The sequence below is a fragment of the Physeter macrocephalus genome, chromosome 10 (assembly GCF_002837175.3).
Source record: "Physeter macrocephalus isolate SW-GA chromosome 10, ASM283717v5, whole genome shotgun sequence".
NCBI lineage: Eukaryota > Metazoa > Chordata > Mammalia > Artiodactyla > Physeteridae > Physeter > Physeter macrocephalus.
In genome coordinates, this window is record NC_041223.1 from 30,896,805 (window position 1) to 30,918,617 (window position 21,813).

Here is a 21,813-nt window from a genome sequence, read left to right on the forward strand (position 1 = left end):
CTAAAGACCAATGCAAGTCTCCGATGGGGACAGGGACAGAAACATTGTTTTTACCACCAAGTGCTTTTTTGGGGGGCGGGGGGAGGGGTACAGTATCATCCTTCTTTTGGTATACAGTACCAAGAGAAAATAGTTTTCAAAGCAGGGCCTGGTTTTTCTCTTTTGCTTACTTATTTTTTGATGTCATCTTTGCTGCTTTTGAGGAAATGCCATCAGTGACTGTACATTGCTATTTCCAACTCTTTGTTAATGTCATTTCACACCTGGGAGAGGGGCCAGACCGGGAAGTCCTGAGGCCTGAATCAGAGCCAGGAGCCACCCCTTGCCTTTCTGGGGCCTTGGTGCTCTTACGATGCCTTCGCCATGCCGAGGATGTACATCTGCCGGGCCCAGCTGGGCATGATCCAGGAGTAAGTGCCCAGGTGCTGTGTTCCCCATCCCATCCTCAGCACAGTGCCCCAGACAGACCAGATTTGTCCAGCCGAACCATATTAGCTCTGTGGACCTAACGATGAATTATGGAGTCAGGATCATTACATTACTAAATTGTCTCCCCTTTTGGTTAATTATTGTCATCCCATCATAGTCTTGCAGAGGACTTTCATATGTCTTTGACTCTCAGAATAACTTTGTGAAGGTGATAGAGCAGGTATGATTACCTGAACTTTTAGGTGAGAAATAGAGTTTCAGAGAAGTGGAAAGCAAAGCAGAAACTACGCTCTACTCTTCTTACTTATTACAGCCAGAAAACCAAGTCCAGTTGAATATTATTTTAAAAGATGATCAGATTCCCAGTTAGAAACAAATATTTGAACTATGTCTATTTTTTTTATACTGGCCCTTTGACCATATAATTTTGAATTGATTGGAACTTTTCACCCTTGTAATCAATTCCATTAATCACAAATTGGTAAATTAGTAAATAGGTCCTATTACCAGTGACTAATACTTAATCAATGTACCCTGTGGCCAGGTAACATTATTCTATAACAGAGTTAAAGAAGTTAATTAAGCCTTGTTTAATCAACCACCTTTATGAGCATGAAAATGTAAAACTCTTAAAGTTCTATGTCCTGAATTTACTCTTTTACCTCTGAAGATTTAAAACAATATCAGCTGCTTCTATGACAAATGTATGTAAAAATTATTCACTTTTTTCTTTATATCTTATGGATTTTTCCATATTTAAATTGTTTCATTTACTAGCTTCTGACTCTTCCATGCCATTGTCTTTGTTACTCAGATTCTCAGTATTTTGTTTTTTGTTTTTTTAGATTCTCAGTTTTTATGAGGCAATTTTTTTTTTTTTTTTGGTTTGCGGGCCTCTCACTGCTGTGGCCTCTCCCGTTGCGGAGCACAGGCTCCGGACGCGCAGGCTCAGCGGCCATGGCTCACGGGCCCAGCCGCTCCGCGGCATGTGGGATCTTCCCGGACCTGGACACGAACCCGTGTGCCTTGCATAGGCAGGCGGACTCTCAACCACTGCGCCACCAGGGAAGCCCTATGAGGCAATTTTGAAATGCTGCAGAGAAAAAAAAGGAGCTTAATCACCTTGGCTTCGCATCAGAAACCATTTCCCCTTTCGCCCTCCAGCCAAAAAACCCGAATAAACAAGACACTATTTCTCGTTTATAGCCACAAAGAGAGAAAAACATCCAGGAAATGTGGGGACACTGAGATGCGAAAGACATGATTGTTTCTGTTCTTACCCTCCAAAAGTAAAGATGTTAGCTTATTTTCACCAGCTTACCTAACTACTAACAAGCAAAAGAGATAATGAAGTATTACTAATTGGTGAGATTAAATCACAAAGAAGTAGATCATGATCCAAATTACATTGATACTTGTAGAAATGAAAGAGCTTACAGTTCTCAATTACATCAAGTACTCACTCAGTATTTAGATTTATCTGTGGTCTTCCTAAGGTGGTCATTCTGAATGGGGTTCCTTAAAAGATGCAAGTGAGGGACTTCCTTGGTGGCGCAGTGGTTAAGAATCCTCCTGCCAGTGCAGGGAACGCAGGTTCGAGCCCTGGTCCGGGAAGATCCCACATGCCGCGGAGCAACTAAGCCCGTGCACCACAACTACTGAGCCTGAGCCCGAGAGCCCGCGAGCCACAACAAGAGAAGCCACCGCAATGAGAAGCCCGCGCACCGCAACGAAGAGTAGCTCCCCTTCTCCACTAGAGAAAGCCCGTGTGCAGCAACGAAGACCCAATGCAGCAAAAAATAAATTTAAAAACCAAAAAGATGCAAGTGAGTGTCCAGACACTTGGATGCAGACATTAAACCAGAGTACAGACTCGTGCATGTTTTGGGTGTCGGGGAAGATTCTGGAATCAGGAGGGAAAAGTCCCACGGCCTGCTCTAAGTCACTCTGCCTCTCTATGCCTCAGATTCCTGTCCTGTAAAGTGTGGGCATTTGCGTTACATGCTCTGTAGACTCTAAAGGCACTCATAATCTACTATATAAAAATAGATTATAAAAATCTCTTTCCCTTCACATTATCCACTAAAAGCCTTGACCATTTTTCTAAAAATTATTTTCAGTTTTCTATTCTATAGAGGTAAGAAGTTATTTCTTTACTAAAAATTTCTATTCAAAGCAGAAAGTATGAGCAGACCTCGTTTATAGCCCTTAGACCTCACCCATATCAAGTCTTTTATCTCAGTATGAGGGAAAACATAAAAGAAGTTTATTCATTTGTTTCTACTCTTCTATGCCGTCTAAAAGTATTTGAATGAAGAGACTCAGATTAAAAAACAAAATCAAAAACCGAAAACCCCCACTAAATTCTTGTGTGATAGGATTGGGACTGGGGAAGGGAGAATATGGATGTCCTAGGAGGTTATCAGAGGTCACATAACACAGCGTTTTTTTTTTAAAGCTCATTTATGTGGTTATTTGCCTCTAACAAAAATGAAAATTACATCTTATCTGGGTTATAATGGAGATGACCTTTATAATCACCAGCCCGAGTGAGATGCTTCCCTTCCCTTCCATCTATCTCCAAAGAAAGGAAGGGAGGGGGAAAGGAGGGAAGAAAGGAAAGAAGGAAGGAAAGAAGGAGAGAGGGATGGGGAGGAAGGGAGTGGGGGAGGAAGGAGGCTTAGTCCCCGGAGGGCTAGGGCCCCCTTAGCAGAAGTTCTTGATTTCTCCTCTGGCCAAACACCAGGGACCAGCACCTGGAGGATCAGTGCTTTGGGTACTAAGGATGCAGCAGTGAGCAAACCAGACACAAAATCTTGTTTTTACGGAGTGCAAGTTCAGAGTCTTTAATAGGTAAGTCAGAGTGTTGACTTGGGTGAATTTTGTTCCCAATATTGCCCTGTATTGCATTTTCCTAGTAGTAAATATTTAAAATTTTTTTCTTCTCTTCTAAAAATAAACAAGATGTAGATCTGTCAACAGAACAGAAAAAAAATTACTATCTAGTTTTTGTAATTTAATAAATGAGATTTGTTGTATTATGGTTTTTCACATGAGAGTTAATTTAGTTACTATTTTCTTTCTATTAATAAAAGGGTACAATTGTACTATATTTGAATTTTGTCTTTTTGAAATTTGACATTAAATCTTATCAATAGTACATGTACAATCCTTGTAATACTTTTTGATTGTATTCAGGGAACTGAAATTTTTTTCCTCCAAAATTATCAGGCATAATATTCATGAGATTGTAAAATAAGAGCTGGCAGTCATGTTACCTAAATGTTCCTTCCTTTATAAATACTACATGAATGTTACTTTCACTTGCAGAACTCACTAGACCTTGACCATGATCATTTCCTCTTTTCAAACCTCCGTGGCAGTTTTTGCCCTAATTATTCTGCATGTCAGTGCGTTGGATACTTTCAAAGCTGCAGTATATGAACATGCTGTCATATTGCCAAATCACACAGAAACTCGAGTTTCTCAGGATGATGCCTTGCTCCTCATGAACAAGAATATAGATATTCTGGAGAGAGCAATTAAGCTGGCTGCTGAACAGGTATTCCTTTATTTCTGCTAATCTTAATTTATGAGGGGCATGAGAGCTGGTGAAGATTGGAGTGTTGAATTGTCTACATACATAGAGAAATAATCTTGATTTAACTTGTTTTGAACAGGGTGCTCAGATCATTGTGACTCCAGAAGATGCAATTTATGGATGGAAATTTACCAGGGAAGCCATTTTCCCTTATCTGGAGGATATTCCAGATCCTCTGGTGAATTGGATTCCATGTCAAGACCCACACAGGTATTTGAGTTACCCTAGTTGTTTGTACAAAAGTGCTGTGGTTCTCTAAAATGTACACGCTCACTTCAGCAAAATGATAAATCCTGAATGATCATGTATGTTATATATATATATATATATATATATATATATATACCTTGGCATTCATTAGATTTTTAAAAATTGTACCTAAATGTCATTTAACAATTATTTATAATCTAGTATCTTTATTAAATTTGGAGAAATATAAAAATATTTATTACTGGGATTAGAAACTAAGGGGAACACGATCTCATGAATATTAATTTCTCATGAAAATTAATTTTTGAAGTGGACACGGGGTTGTGTTTGGAAAATACTCCAAGGTCTCTACTGAAGGTACTGTATTTCAGTTCATAGTCTCTCTGCTCTAGAATCTGTTTCCCAGGCAGAAAGACCTCACTATCTACTTTCTAGTGAGACTTTATGTTTTGAAACTTTGCATTTTTCTAGGCTCATAAAGCTAATTTTCCTGGGAGAAAGTAATCTAGAAACTTTCTAATGTAAAATATTTAATATATGTGTGTACATTTAATATATAACTCCTACTATCTACTGAGGCTTGAATTATTGAGGCATGGATTGCACACTTCCATACTGGCAGTAAATGTCCTTCACTCTTTCACACTCGTTCTTTCTCAACTCTCAAATCCTCTCACCATCTCTTACCCTCTTGCACTTTCTCTCACTCTTGTACCTCAAATTAAGTTTGTTAAACATCCCTTTGCCATGTTCTTGCTGGAGGACTATGGATACCACACTTTTTGAGGCACTCCTGGTTAGTGTAAATTTTATATAAGCGTTATCAGAAAACGGCTTTTCTCAGCTCTAAAGAGACCAACCGCACGAGGAGAATATCGGGTTACATGGCAGTCAACCACTCCACTTACCAATCGTTCCTGTTCTGAGCTGATGCTTCCTATGATGTTTTGTAAGAAACACTTTTGCGGAAGAAGAGGGGCAATAGCTGGACAGTCTTTCTTTCTTTTTTTTCCTTTTTTATAAATTTATTTATTTATTTTTGGCTGTGTTGGGTCTTCGTTTCTGTGCGAGGGCTTTCTCTAGTTGCGGCGAGCAGGGGCCACTCTTCATCGCGGTGCGCGGGCCTCTCACCGTCGCGGCCTCTCTTGTTGCGGAGCACAGGCTCCAGACGTGCAGGCTCAGTAGTTGTGGTGCATGGGCCTAGTTGCTCCGAGCAGGTGGGATCCTCCCAGACCAGGGCTCGAACCCGTGTCCCCTGCATCGGCAGGCAGATTCTCAACCACTGCGCCACCAGGGAAGCCCTGGACAGTCTTTCTGCCTAGAAGTTTTGAGAAGGGGGACAACCCATTTCTTTTCATCTCACAGTAGGATTGTAAGATGGACTTCTTGTTAAAAAACGACATAAGTTGCAAATTTATGGACTAGTCAAATATCACAGTAGCTATGGAAACTGGTGAAGGTTGGGAGAGAGGTCTATTCCATATGGTTAGTAAATACCTCTTTCATAGCTCTACACGAGAAAAAAGAAATTTTGACAGAAAATGGGCTTGCGTTGTCACCCAATACAGTTACATTTAATTCATTTAACTGTTACTTATTTAGCATCTACTGTGTGCCAGATACTATTTTAAGAATAGGAGATACAGCACTTATTAAAACAAAGTCTTCGCCCTCCCTGTGGCTTATGAATATTCTAGTGGGAGAAGATAGATGTAAACAAACTCATTTATTATATAGAATGTCATTTGGAGATAAGAATAGGGATGCTGACTGAAAAAAAAAGAAAAAACACAACCTAATAGTTGACAATTATGTTTTCTTTGGGGCTTTACCAAGGACTTTAGCCTGGGATACAGCCCCTCAGATACCTCTTCGGACAGTTCCAAAGAGGTAAGGTAGGAGCCAAGATATATAGGAGTTTTTGCAACCCCCCCAAAGGAAAAGACAAACAAGGTAGCCCAACATCAAAAGATTACTGCTAATGGGACTTCCCTGGCGGTCCAGTGGTTAGGACTCCGTGCTTCCACTGAAGGGGCCGCAGGTTCAGTCCCTGGTCGGGGAACCAAGATCCCATAGGCCACTCGGCACGACCAGAAAACAAAAGAAAACAAACAAACAAACAAAGAGGGACTCCCAAGTGTTTGGCCTGAGCCGTTGGAGGTGTGGAATTGCCATTTACAGACACAGGGAGTGTTACTGAACCAAACTTGGGTCCACTTGCCCAGGCACAGTAAAGCCTATCTACTGACACCGGGCTGTGGTGAAGGAAAGTGCAGGGCCAAGCAAGGCGTACAGGCAGCTAATGCTCAAAAGACCGAAACTCCCCGATGGATTTTAGGGAAGGATTTTTAAAGGCAAGGTGAGCGAGAGAGTGGCAGGGTGTGTGATCAGCTCTTGCACAGTTCTCTGATTGGTTGATGGTGAGGTAACAGGGTGATGTCACAGGGGTTAACATCATCTATCCTCAGGCTCCAGCCAGTCTGGGAGTTATGTGCTCATGTTCATCATGCAGTTAGCTTCTTTCATCTGGTGGGGATTTTAGTATCTGCAAAACAATTGAGGAATGTGTGTCAGATTCTGTTATTTATGTTCTTTGGGGAGGAACTAAGGATTCTGTGACTCTGCTGTATAGCTAATCTATTATTTAAATTGTTACCAGTTCTCCCTGCCCAACTGCTATTTTTTTGTTACTATGTGTTCACATTCTTCCAATCATTAATTCTTGAGCCAGTTTTTTGTGACTCAGGGAAGGCCTGGGAGTCTAAAGCTTTTCCACAAAAAAAGAAGCAGGTAGAGGACATGGAGGATGGGGAGAGTCTGTCCTGGGAAGGTCCCATAGGGTCCTCTCGGTTACAGAAGCACTGAAGGAATAGAAAGTCTGGGATGGAACTCAGGAAATCAGTTTTGTGCATCTGAAGTTTGAGCTGTGATTTAATAGATATCCAACTGGAGATATAACCTTGGCAGTTGCATATTCAAGTCTGGCGTGAAAGACAAGGTCAGGGTTGGAGGGAGAAAGTCAGGGAGAAAAAATTTTTAAATCAGATTTACTAACCTGGATAAGAGTAACTATCAATCCATCCCTTTTCATTCATTCATTCACTCATTCACCCATGTAACTAGCAAATGTATAAAGAGCTACAGTAAGGAAGCAGGAGGTGCAGTCATGATAAAGAAGCATCTGAGGTTTGAATTCAGACTGCCTGTTAAACTCAAGCTCCAAAACACATAATTGTGCTGTAAAAATCGAAGGTGAATCTTACTAGATTCTCATTGGTGAGGTCGGGCATGTGCTTTAGCAGTGGCAGCTCAAATGAGGAACCATCTATAAATATCTCCTAAGTAAATCTAGGTCCACAGTAATCTTCTCACATACAGGCTTTTTTTTTTAAATATAAGTTTATCTATTTAATTTATTTATTTTTGGCTGCGTTGGGTCTTTGTTGCTACACGTGGGCTTTCCCTGGTTGCGGCGAGCGGGGGCTACTCTTCGTTGCGATGCGCGGGCTTCTCACTGCGGTGGCTTCTCTTGCTGCGGAGCACGGGCTCTAGGCGCACAGGCTGCAGTAGTTGTGGCAGCCGGGCTCAGTAGTTGTGGCACACGGGCTTAGTTGCTCCGCGGCATGTGGGATCTTCCCGGACCAGGGCTCGAACCCGTGCCCTTGCATTGGCAGGCGGATTCCTAACCACTGTGCAACCAGGGAAGCCCAATACAGGCCTTTTTTTCAAATCTCATTGCTCTTAGTGAAACTAATGCAATAGTGTAGTTTATAAGATGGATAAGTTTATCATCATTCTATTCAGACACTCACTTTTATAAATTTCCTCTTATTTGCCTTCTATAAATAAACTCCATGTTCAAACCTATTAAGCTTTAGGAAATAAAACACAATATCTATCATCTATGCAAGAATAGTAAAGTTGCATTTTTAAATATTGATAATCATATTTAGTTTTAAAAAGATACCCTGACATGGCTCTCACTCTGTTCCTTTCACATTTAGTGTGACTATTCTCAAGTAAGGTTAATAACTTATCAATAAGTATATTGCCAACTCCACATTGGTCAGTAATGTCAAAGAGCAAAGAATCTTGGTCCTCAGTGGAAGCAGAAATGTCTCAAAGAGTTACCTATTCACAGATGAAACCACAAAAATTAAAAAACACTCTACATATTCTTTATTCGGGGTAAAAATAGAGACCTTTCAAGCACATTTTAATTTTTGTATTTTTATTTTTATTTAGAGAATACTTTGTTAGTTTCTGTAATCAAACCCATGTAGATAAGACCTTACATATTTAATACAGTGTGTTACCCCTGTACAAATGGAAAAAATTATGTTTTAACGTTTCTAGACCAATATAGCTGTTAATTTCTGTACAGTGCCAACGCAACACAGTACAACTGGGATACTTTTTCCAAAGTTGACAGCACAGCTAAAGTTTCCAAAAATTCCAATTTTATGTATATACATATATATATGTATATATAGATAGATTTATTTATTTATATAAAAAGACCAAGAGCAGTATTTTATGCATCAATAACAGCAACAGCTTTTCCAGGTTCTGCAGTCATCTGAACAAAATTATAGAGACATATAGCACACTCCATTAAAAAAAAAAAGGTAAAAAACAAAACCTCAGAAAACAGCAAAGTTCTGTTACTGTTGTGGTACCTGGCACCATTTTCTTTATTAGCTTCTCAATCATCATCTGGAAAGAAAACATTCTAGAATAACATCATTATAAATAGATCTGATAAAGCATGGTCACTACTATGTATCATAAAGCAGGTACAAGATATTTTACATTCACAGAGGTATGATACAGTACTGTCCTACATCTGTAATACTATAGGATATAATTAAAAAGACATTATTTGAGGGCTTCCCTGGTGGCGCAGTGGTTGCGCGTCCGCCTGCCGATGCAGGGGAACCGGGTTCGCGCCCCGGTCTGGGAGGATCCCACGTGCCGCGGAGCGGCTGGGCCCGTGGGCCATGGCCGCTGGGCCTGCGCGTCCGGGGCCTGTGCTCCGCAACGGGAGAGGCCACGGCAGAGGGAGGCCCGCATACCACAAAAAAAAAAAAAAAAAAAAAAGACATTATTTGAGACTTGATTCTACTTTTCCAGCAGAGGTCCCAAAGGATGGTTACGACACAGCTCTGGTACAGAAATGTACCTTCTTAGATAGGATTTCCCTTCTTTAGTGGCACAGCTCTAGGCACTCACTGTCAAGCACATTTTTATGTCCTTAAACGTAAATTTTTGCAAGTATTTCTATAGTAGGAAAGTTAGTTTCATCATATAACGTTATTCAATTCACTGTAAAGACACAGTAGTCAAATTTTCTATAAGCCCTGCAAACATTTCTGTTCATACTCCTTTCATCTCCAAAGATAAGAATTATAGACCGCTTTGCATAACATAAGGCCACAGAGTTACAGCTAAAAAGAAAGTCACAAAGGTAAGAATAATGTCCCTTCTGTTGTAGTCTGCTATTTATCTGTCAGTCATCTTGGTATCTTCAGAGTATGGGCTTCCAAACGTCAGGGCACTCAGAGCTGGCCTTGGTCTAATGGCTCACAGCACTACCATTTCCAGGGGAGTTCCAGTGGTGTTCCATTCCTGCACTACCCACATAATACGTCTGCATTTCAGATTACCACCACTAACAAACTGAGACCCCCACCTCCGCCCTCACACCAGAAGGAAAGCTCATTTGGCTATTCCCCAACCACCAAGAAACAAATTCCCAAATACCTCTTAAACTTCAAGACTTTAGGAGCTGAATTATTTTTGGAAATAATAAAAGAATAAACTTCCTTTATAAAAAGAAAAGAAACTTACTGCTAAGAGGGAGAAAAAAAATTTTAACACCGTGATGGGTTCACCTATGGAGTGAGTTAGAGAAGAGATCTAATGCTTGAGCTATAAGAAACTACAGTGTTTAGACTCAGGGCAGATGAGGAGGAACCAGAAAAGGAGATGGAGGAAAGCACCCAGTGAGTAGGAGAATGAGAGCGTGGGGTCCAATAAGCAAGGTGAAGTGTTTCCGGGAGGAGGGTGTAAGTAACTGTGTCAACTGCTGCAGGTAAGTAGCACAAGATCACAAGATGTCACATGATGATGACATCATGTGGATGTCATCATCAGCATTAGTGAGAGCGGTTGGGTGGGATGATAGCGAGGTAAGCTGATCTGAGCGCTTCTAAAGAGAACGGGAGGGGCTTCCCGGATGGCGCAGTGGTTGTGCGTCCGCCTGCCAATGCAGGGACACCGGGTTCGCGCCCCGGTCTGGGAGGATCCCACATGCCGCGGAGCGGCTGGGCCCGTGAGCCATGGCCGCTGAGCCTGCGCGTCCGGAGCCTGTGCTCCGCAAGGGGAGAGGCCACAAGGAGCCTGTGCTCCGCAGGGGGAGAGGCCACAACAGTGAGAGGCCCGTGTACTGCAAAAAAAAAAAAAAAAAAAAAAAAAAAAAAAGAGAACGGGAGAAGATGGGCTGAGGATAGCAAGATGTCCAGCTCTTCCAGGGAGTTTTGTTGTAAGATGGACCTAAGGAATGGAGCATAAAGTAGAGGGGCATGGGGGTCAAGAGAGGTTTTTATTTTATTTTGTTTAAAGATGAGAGGTACTAGATCATATCTGCATGCTGATGGAATGATCTAGTAGAGAGATGACAACTGTTGATGCAGGGGAGTGAATAATAAATTGCTGGAGCAATAGATACAATGTGGAAAAAAATTCATCAAGGTTAGGCACAATTTGTGACTTCTACATATAATCTCTATCATGTCACATAATTATCATTTCTTTTTTGTATGAGAACAATTAAGATCCAGTTTCACAGCAACTTTGAAGTTTATCATGCAGGATTGTTGACTATAAGCTCTATGTTATGCATTCAGTCTCCAGGACTTATTTCTCTACTAGTTGCAAGTTTGTACCCTTAAACTGCATCTCCCCAGTTCCCCACAATCCAGCCCCCAGTAACCACCATTCTATCTTCTGTTTCTACAAGTCTGACTTTAAAAAATTCCACATATAAGTTATATCATACAGTATTTGTCTTTCTCTGTCTGACTTACTGAAATGTCTTAATTAAAATTGGATTTAGATTTGGTCATACACCAGTACAAGCAAGGCTCAGCTGCCTGGCCAAGAACAACTCTATCTATGTCTTGGCAAATATTGGGGACAAAAAGCCATGTAATTCCTCCTGTGACTCCACGTGTCCTCCTAATGGCCATTATCAATACAACACCAACGTGGTGTATGATGCAAAGGGAAAGCTGGTGGCACGTTACCATAAGGTAAGAGAGGGGCGGGTGTGTAATATGGAGCCTGCTATGAGGGGGTGGATGCTGTGTTTAAGAGTTAGAGCTTCATTCTCTTGTAACACAATGTTACCAAGATTTTTTTTTAAAGCGAGAAGTAAAGAAAATGACACTTTAGAAATGTGGAAAAAATTGTAGTTTGGTAATAGTCCAGGATTGTGATCAAGTTTTTGCATATATAAAACAAGTAATTTTAATATTGATATAAAAGATACTGAGATGACTGTAGTCTGGATACCATTTAATTTTGAAATGATAAAAGATGTTTTCACATTGTATGAATCAGTTGCATGGAAGTTAATTTCCCTGCTTTCTATCAAGTCACAAAAATGATCTTTCTCTTTTAGTTTCTATACCGGTTAATTTAATTATCCTCTTATTGATTTCAGGTCAAATCATAAAATTTTTACTTTAAAATCTGAATTGAAAGAGTAAAATAACCTGAAGTCATAATTTTATACTAAATTGGACCGGGAGAGAGGCTGACCTTTTAAATTGTTATGGGATGTGCAGGTCAGTGTGAATGTCCCTTTTCCTCTCCCATATTTTTTCTAAGCATCTTAATTGTGGCTTCAGAATCTTCTGACTGGAGAAATTATCTCCTGGAAGTCCTAGGGAAAAATAAATACTACTCAAGAGGAGTGATATTGAGCCAATGACTCTCAAATGTTTTTGATCATATACCTCTATATGGAAAAAAATTTTAATATGAGTCCTCAAAATAAAATATATTTATATTTATTTGTGTATTTATAAACAAAACACAAAACTTTCAAAAAGTTTTCTTCATAAACTTGTGGGTTTCACAACTTGTTTTTATATGTAATTAAACTTCTTTGTTCTCAAAAATGTGTCTCAGACTGGAAATAGAGGTGTCAGTACTTCCATTTTCTTTGTTTCCGAGACTGTGTTCGCATTGTGAGTATCATTTTTATAGGCTCTTTCTTTGCAGCTACTCTTCCATGCTGTAAGTGTTGACCTAGTTAAACTGGTAGCATAGTTGGTCAATCTATTTATCCAGGCCCAGTAAACGGCAGGATGGCACAGTGCACTGGATGTGGACAGCTAATGAGGACCTGGGTCATCCTAAAGTGAGAAGCTCTCACTCTTCCATCAGGGTACCTCGGAACAGTTCGTGACCCATGCTCTCTGACATATGGATCTGATAAGAGTACTTTTGTCAATCAATTCTTAAAATGCTACTAAATTTCAATTAAAAACTTTTTTTAGGTAGAAAATAAATTTAGAGAGAAGTTTTAATAGTCTGGCTCCCAATCCTCAGTCTTTCCTACTTTGCAAATCATTTTATTAAGCTGTTGACCCTGATTATTAAGTTAGATTAGGTTCATTCCTCAAGTTTACTTGGAAGGAATCAGAGAGAATGAAATTAAATATTTATTTTTAACAACAATTTTGAAAGCTGAGTAAGAGTCCCTGAAATTACTTTGGATGGGACACTGTAAAGAGGGAGAGGGCCTCCCTCATCTGATTAATAGATATTTATTGTGCATCTATTATGTTTCTAGGTATCAGGGACTCAAAGAAAAATGATGTATGTTTTCAGCTTTCAAGAAGCACATAGTGTTTAGGATTTATGGGGAGGTATTTGGCTCCTGATTGAGAGAGGGGGGAAGATAAGGAGAGAGAGGGAGGGAGAGAGAGAGAAAGAGAGGGAAAGATAGAGAGAGGGAGAGGGAGAGAGGGAATGAGAGAGACTATATTTCTTCATATTTTTCTTTGGAAATTAACTTCCACTCACCAGAGTCATTCACCTTCTATAGATTTCCTGCTATTGAGCATTGTCAAATCTCAAAATTACCAACTTGGAGAGTTTTCATGTGTCACCTCTTCAATAAACAAGCCTTTCCTGGTTTTATCCTGTGTGTTTGTTATAGTACAACCTCTACTCTGAGCTTCAGTTTGATGTCCCCAAAAAGCCGGAGTTGGTGACTTTCAACACCTCCTTTGGAAAGTTTGGCATTTTCACATGCTTTGATATTCTCTTCCATGATCCTGCTGTGACCCTGGTGAAAGATTTCCACGTGGACACCATATTGTTTCCCACAGCTTGGATGAATGTTTTGCCCTTTTTGACAGCTATTGAATTTCATTCAGCTTGGGCAATGGGAATGAGAGTTAATCTTCTTGTGGCCAACACACATAACGTCAGCCTAAAAATGACAGGTAATTCATGACCAGATGTGGTTTGCCGATCATATTTCTAAATGCAGAGAAACTTGGGCCTCAGATATGACCTGTTGTAATTTTTTGGTTCTTTGTTGGGACTTCTCACTACGTTTGTATCCTTTCATTAAGAAAAAAAAAAAAGAGGAAGAAGAAAAGAAAAGCTACTGCTTGCTTATAACAGCTACGGCTGTGTTAAGACTTTTATGTGTATTATTTCATCTAGCCTCACAACAACTCTACGTATGCGCTGAGTACTATCATTCCAATTTTGCAGATTAGAAAACTGAGACACACAAAAATGCAAGTAACTTGTCAAAGGCCTCAAGATAGTAGGGGGCAAAGCAGGGAACTAAACAAGATATGCTCTATAACTGGCAAGGCAGAGTAGTGTATCATTGACATGTTGCTGTATAACAAATTGCTTTAAAAGTGACAAGTGAAAGTGGCTTAAAAACAATAAACATTTAGTATCTTACAAATTGTGTTGGTCAGGAATTTGGGAGTAGCTTAGCTGGGTGGTCCTGGCTCAGGCCATCTCTTCAGGTTACATTAAACTGTTGGCTGGGCTAAAAGTCATCTGAAGGCTTGATTGGGGCTGGCAGGTCTGCTTCCAGGATGGCTCACTCATATGGCTCTCGGTAGGGTTCCTCTCTTTCTCAGTGGGTGTTGAGAGGAGACCTTCATTTCTTGCACATGGGCCTCTCCATAGGGCTGTGTGATGTATCCTTATGACATGGCAGCTGGCTTCCTCCAGAGCAAGTAATGAGAGAAAGAGGGGGAGAGAGAGAGAGAGAGAGAGAGAGAGAGAGAGAGAGAGAAAAGCTGCATTGCCATTAGCGACTAGTCACAAACCATTATTTCTACCATGTTCTATTGATTAGGAGTATGTCACTAAGTCAAGCCCACACTCAAAGTGAAGGGAATTAGATCCACCCATTGGAGAAAGGAGTGTTGATGAATTTTGGAACATATTTGAAAACCACCACAATGGAGAACGAGAGGGAATTTTGTATTAAATTCCCTACCTCTCAGGAACACCTGAGTACAACAATTTTAATATTTGGCTTAATTTTTTATAATGCTAGTAAATTATATTCAAAGTTTATTTGAAATGAGACCACTGATCATGTAGTTTAATATCCTCCAGTAGAGAATAGGAGAAGTATTATACTTAGGTATTCAGTGCCTTGTGCTTTCTCATTGTGACTAATCTTGTGACATGACCACATGCTCAATTCTGATGGGGAAACTTGTGGTGTTGGGTTTGCTTTTTGTTTTTAAAAGACTTGTCTTCCATTCACAGGCAGTGGTATCTATGCACCACACTCTCCCAAAGTATACCATTATGATATGGAAACAGAGTTGGGAAAGATCCTCTTTGCAGAGGTGGATTCGTATCCCCAAAACTCTCCGACCTACCCACCAGCTGTGGATTGGAGTGCCTACGCCACCACCGTCAAACCATTCCCAGGACAGAAAAACTCCTTTAGGGGCTTTATTTCCCGGGATGAGTTCAACTTCACAGAACTCTTTGAAAATGCAGGAAACCTTACAGTTTGTCAAAAAGAGCTGTGCTGTCATTTAAGCTACAGAATGTTAGGAAAAGAGGAGAATAAAGTGTATGTTCTAGGAGCTTTTGCTGGACTTCATGGCCGAAGGAGAAGAGAGTATTGGCAGGTAATCTCAGCTAGAGAGAAAGGGAGTGTTTGGATGTCAGTAAATTCCAGGGTTAAGTTTTCATATTTGTCCCAGGGAACCAGATGCTTTTCCTTGGCATGACTGCATGCATTGCCAATGTCTCACACACACACACATACACACACACACTTTGGGATTAATCATGTGATATTTGCAGGGGGGCTAAGCAACATTGATTGCTTGCTTTGAGCACATTAAAAGAATACATTAGCCTGACGATGCTGATTTTCTATTTGACTAATGAAACTAGTTTACATATTGAAGTGAACTTTAAGAAAGCTTCTTTAAGTAGCTTTGCTGACACATCTGAATATAAAGTCTTATTTTAACTTTTAAAACCAACAATAAGTAGGGATATCACTTTTATTTTAACTTCTCTTGTAACCAGATGTCCTGATCATTTCATGCCCTTCCAGTGACAAATTTTTTTAACTTTTTGTATAATGTTGGCTATGCGTTTGTTTTTTCTTATTTTACTCTTTGCCTCACTGCCTTCTCCTAAGGAAACAGATTTGAAAAAAAAAAAGAGATGGTCAAAATTTTAATCATCCTTTTGGCTTTTGTACTCCTGTTGCCCAAATACCTCTACTTTCTTGGGCCAAATGCCATCATCTGACATGCCAGACTAATGGTTTATATCTGTTACCAAGTCCAAGCTTGTACTGCTTGCTGTATGACAGACCAATACATTGAGAGATGAGTTGTTGGGGCAAGGAATAGTGACTTTATTTGGAAAGCCAGCAGACTGAGAGGATGGTGGACTAGTGTCCCAAAGAACCATCTTCCCTGAGGTAGAATTCAGGCTTCTTTTACACTGAATGGGGAGGGGGTAAAATCCTAGTTCCAGTCAGACTCTGGAGGGGATGTGTTTATTTTTTCCTTCCTGCAGCCATTCATAGGTGTGCCTGGTCTGGAAGTTTCCTGTGAGCTAAACAAAGGTATTTTAGCTCATTACATGAAAGGCAGGATTCTCAGAGATGGTTCATTATGTATAATTTAAAGCTTATAGGCGGCATGCCTTTAGTGATTAGCTTGTAGCAAAAGCAGTAGATTACAAAGGTTTAAATAAAAAGAAACAGATCCAATATAGAGTGGATTTGTTCTTTCCTATTACAAATCTAGTTTTAAACTGGCTTCTTTCTTTCAATCCCGCTAGTTACCCAGGAAGTGGGGGTTGGGTCTTAATCATTTGCCATTTTCAATAAAGCAGGTAATTATATGATCCAAATCCCTTTATCAAATGGTGAAAATATTTACTTTGCTATGTTTATAAACTGAGTCAACAGTTCTAGTACAAGTAACTTAGATGCAAGACATTGCATTTTACCTGCGTCTCTTCTACACAGGTATGCACAATGGTGAAATGTAAATCTACTAATCTGACAACTTGTGGACAGCCAGTAGACACTGCTCTGACAAGATTTGAAATGTTCTCCCTAAGTGGCACATTTAGAACAGAGTATGTTTTCCCTGAAGTGCTACTTACTAAAATCAATCTGGCACCTGGAAAATTTGAGGTAGGATAACTTTAAGTGTCTTCATTTTATCTGTTTTCTGAAGTCAAATAAAACAGGCTATGGCAACTGTATCTGTTAACTTTTGCTGTGTAACAGACTCCTCAAAATTTCATGGCTTTACCCAATAACCATTTCTTTAGCCCTGATTTTGTGGTTGGTGATGTGAACTGGGTGTAGCTAGGCTGTTCTTCTGGACTAGAAGAGGCTCGGTTGATCTTGGCTGGGCTCATTCATGCATCTGCCGCTAGCAGGTGGGTTAGTTGGGGCTGGCTGGTTTGTGATGGCATAGTCTTGGAGAGGTAGGATGTTAGATTAAGGAGTCCAAGAGCATAAATAGGGAAAGACACAATAGGCCAGTTCTTTTCAAGTCTCTGCTTGCAGCATATTTGCAAATATCTCATCTACCAAAGCAAGTCACGTGACCAAGGTAGATTCAAAGGGTGGAGAAATAAATGCTGCAGAACTCTCAATGGGAAGAGCTGTAAAATCATACTGCAAAGGGTATGGATAAAGGAGGGGAAATTTTTGTGACCATTCTTGCAACATACAGCAACTAATTCTAAAGTGATGACACTTTGTTGGAATAACACCATAAGATACCTAGACCCTATGAGCCTAAGGCAACATTCATTGCAGAATATTTACTTACAGATTTTTAGTTTCTTTTTGTCACATGTGGAGACAAACAGAAAATCAAATATTTATTTCATAAACCATAGTGGCCATAGCCAATTAATCCACAAATTAAGCTAGTCTCAAATTAACATTAAGATTCTGTAGGTTTGTATCTTCTAGTCAGTACATGGCACATATACACATGTACATACACATACTCTACAAGTTTGGCCCTTAATGTCTTCACTGAACTGTGACAAACAGTGGCAGAGTTTCAGAACCTAAAGTGAAATCACTTCATTTGTTTTTTATAAAAGAAAAATAGGATCTAAGTTAATCCAAAACATCAAGCAAGGAAATCTTTAAAATTGCAGATTGCTTATGGTTATATATCTGTGTCTGCCTGTTTTATCAGATTGGAATTGGTCATATTTATAAAAATATTTAATTCTGTGATACCAACAGTTCAACATACAGTGCAGCCTTAAGGCTGGGAAACCCAGAGAATGGGAATCCTTGGCTGCCATAGAACCTAGTTAGGCAGAATCTCATGAGCAAATTGAGGCTGGAATAAAAGCTTAAATGCCAACTACAGAAAATCTTGATCAGATGTGAAGTAAGGGGTCTGGAACTCAAATCCAGTAGTTGAAAGTTGGCTAGAGTGGCACAAATATGTGTATATGAACTGAAAGTTTCAGGGGCCAATTCAAGGAAGTCAGAGATGGGAGAGTAGGGTTCACCCAGGTAAGCTTAGGTATGGGTGCACTATATCTTGTAAGCCCTGCCATTTAAATTTAGCACACAATCTAATTTTCTGAGTACGATTTTAAAAAATAGATCAGCAGCGGCATTAGATTCTCACAGGAGGCGGAGCTCAGGCTGTAACACGAGTGATGGGGAGTGGCTGTAAATACAGATGAAGCTTCGCTCACTTGCCCACCACTCACCTCCTGTTGTGTCGCCCGGTTCCTAACAGACCACGGACTGGTACCGGTACCAGTCCGTGACCCGGGGGTTGGGGACCCCTGCTATAGATGACGAGTTTTTTACATGACTCACACTGACCATGTCTTCCTGAGTATTTCCCCAGATTCCTTGACTGATGGACTCTCCATCAACACATATTTACACGTTATCTTTGAGGATCACTTCTGCAGAGATTCCAACATATTCATTGCCTATCTTTTCCCCATCCTTAGTTCTACGCTAAGAGCATGAAGTGTTACTGACCATCACCACAACTGTGGGAAACATCTTGCTTTAGCATTTTAGGTCAACTCAGGTATATTATCAGAAGTGTGGCCTCTGCAACTAACTAGTTATGTAAGTTTGTGCAAGTCAGTTAACCTCTGAATTTCCTACCTGTAAAATGGGGAGAATATCTTCCTCACTGATTTGGTAATGCATGTGAAAGCACTTTGTAAACAGTGAAGCATTATACAAGTATCAGGATATATTTTTAGGTACTTACCTCAAAAGGTTTACCTAGTTAACCAAGTTCATCAACAACTGGAGGAAAAGCTTGCCAGAATTAGGCCACATGTACTGAACATCATGTAAGTATACATCAATGTGCAGACAGACTGGAGGAGTAGGAGGCCAGGTTCCACTGTAGATACAGTCAATCAGAATCTCTGAGGATGAGACCTATATTTTTCATAGTCCTCCAGGTGATTTTGGTGGGTTAAAAACTACCAGTTTAAGGGAATAGTCAAAAAGGTCAAATTATCTTGAGTGTGTAACTTAGAAGGCCAGTTAATTACATAGTATATTTTAGGAAAATTTGTAACAAGAAAACAGTAAAAATGCTAAGTTCTAACTAGAACCCAAGGGACAATCACCGATGTGGAACAGTTAATTCCAAGGAGGTCAAAGTAGACACAATTTTACTATATTGATGAAAAGTCACAAGAAAACTAAATATTTGTGTTTAACTTGTTTCAAACTTTCACCCAAATGTAATTTGAAATATACCTCTGTTATTTCATTTTTGTTCTTTAACGAACAATTTAATAAACAAGGGACTATTTAGAAACAATGAACACTTAATAAACAATGAACATTTAACATTTTATATTTGTTCATTTAATTACCAACAGGTTGTGTGTTTGACGACTTGTCAGTGAGCTATGTTTTTGTGTATATGTGTCACCACAATAATCAGCTTCGAGGATATTTAGTTATTTTCTACTTCTAGTTATAAAGTATCTAATTTCTCACCTTCTAAGTTCTTCCCCATCCAAACTGTCCTTCTCACAACTGATGATGAACTCATTTTCTTTAATTCTTGTTCTATCTGTTGTCTATTTGTGTTTTTTTCTATTCTTGTTCCATTACTTTGCGTACATTACTCCCTTACAGAGAAGCCTCTTGCCAGGATAGATCTGATCATTCATGGCTTTCACAAATCCGATCCCTACAGTTCTCTTTGACCATATGGCTTAGTCTCCTCTTCAATAATCTTCAACTCCAGCTGGTGATGTGCTGTAAATTGTAACAAGCCACTCTCTGAGGAAGAAAAAGAAAAGCTCCTATTTGTGGCATTTGCCAGTTATCATGATGTAAATATTCTCACCACCATCAATTTCAAGAACAGCCATGTTTAACAACCAGCTGTCAGAGTTCCTGGAGATTTAACAGTCTGTTGCTGTGAGCTTACACACCACTGGCTCCAGCACACAACTTGTTCTAACCAAATTGGAGTGAGAAAGCACATTGCCTAGATCTGTCACATACATTCCTGTCTCAGAATGAGCCTTTGCTGCTTGATTTCCACTTGGCTCAAAGTCTTCCTTCATACAGCCCCAGGGAGAAATTCCTAACTGCTCCTTGTAGCAGACTGTATCCCACCTTGGGAAGCAGAGCAGTTCAGCTATTCCTTCTCAGACCTCCTAAGCACATACCTGTTTCTCTCTGCAATATACTAATATACTGATTTCTCTCTTTATATGTGGGATCTTCTCAGTTTCACCATTAACTTTTAAGCTTCTTGAGGGAAGGGTGTTATTTGTGTTCCTCTGGCTCCTGGTTATCTTGCATATAATTGGACTCGATAATTTTTTGCTACTGATGATTTCTGACTTTTCATTAAGGGTTACATCTGATTGTTTAAGCTCAATTATTGAACCCTCTAGAATGGCTCTAGTCTTCCTTACATATAAAATAGCTGTTTCCTATCTTTCCCACCTGTTCCCCAACCCCCAACCCCAGCCCTAGCCCCCTTACCTACCATGATATCTAGGATGGTTTCAAAATCATGAGTCTGCTTGTAATGTATATTCTAATCAAGTTGACTATACTTTTCCCACTTTTTCTTTAGGTACTAAAAGATGGGCGTTTGGTAAACAAGGATGGATCATCTGAGCCTATCCTGACAGTGTCACTGTTTGGCAGATGGTACACTAAAGACGTGCGTTCCATCTCAGGCGGGACCAGCAACTCAGCAACAACTTACCTGATAATATCCACATTGTTAATGATCACAGCTTTGCAAAATATTGTGATGGTGTAGGACATCGCTTTATCACATTCATTGTTGCATGCCAAGTTTACTAAGAAACTTTGAATGGCTCGCTCCCCAGTATAGACCAATGATTTCCAAGTATATATTTTTTCTCATCAAGGATTATATTTAAGTGTTATGGTAATTTTGCCTCTTTTTTGGCTACACTGAAATAATACAGTATGGTATAATGGTATAATTGAGGTTTGGGTCAAGTAAATGAGGATTAATCCTGGCTCCAGCCTTATTTGCTGTGTGTGCTTGTGTGTGCATGAACAGAGTGAAGCGCTTCAGGGACTTTGTAAATATAGTGGCAGCCTTGGGAGGGAACAGTAATGATGGGAACCGAGACGTTTATGACGGAATTCCATTTGACATTAAAGACAGTTTGAACTCATCCAGTTTTCTGTGCTAATGACTGGGGAGGATTTGCTTTCTAATCAGATGGAAACATAAACTCATTGGAGTTTCATTGGAAACATAAACTCCAACGTTGACGTTTACCTTAACAATGAAAGTTGTTTTGAGATGTTCTAGAAGAAATAACAGCTAGTCCAGGTTAATGGGTATTCATAGCTCCAAACAGTCCTGCCTAAAGGCTGTGGTGTAATCTAAGGGGCACAAATCCCGTAACACAAAGACCATGACTGTTTTTCGGTTTTTGTTTTTAATTTATTTTATTTATTTATTTTTGGCTGTGTTGAGTCTTTGTTGTTG

General features: G+C 39.8%; 1 protein-coding gene across 2 annotated transcripts; it reads left to right on the top strand.

The window, feature by feature from the left end:
- Nucleotides 1–3,111: 3,111 nt before the first annotated feature.
- On the top strand, nucleotides 3,112–21,489 carry VNN2 (vanin 2). Of its 2 annotated transcripts, XM_007122958.2 has the most exons (8): nucleotides 3,112–3,282; nucleotides 3,760–3,991; nucleotides 4,110–4,240; nucleotides 11,358–11,553; nucleotides 13,473–13,761; nucleotides 15,068–15,441; nucleotides 16,809–16,979; nucleotides 20,914–21,489. In XM_007122958.2, exons 2-8 carry the CDS (start codon nucleotides 3,779–3,781, stop codon nucleotides 21,103–21,105), a joined length of 1,566 nt encoding a protein of 521 aa, XP_007123020.2. In that variant the 5' UTR covers nucleotides 3,112–3,282; nucleotides 3,760–3,778; the 3' UTR covers nucleotides 21,106–21,489. The 2 variants fall into 2 exon arrangements, with proteins under 2 accessions (XP_007123020.2, XP_007123021.2); XM_007122959.2 differs by lacking the exons at nucleotides 3,112–3,282; nucleotides 13,473–13,761; nucleotides 15,068–15,441 and having other exon boundaries at nucleotides 3,779–3,991; nucleotides 20,914–21,105.
- The last annotated feature ends 324 nt before the right edge of the window (nucleotides 21,490–21,813 follow it).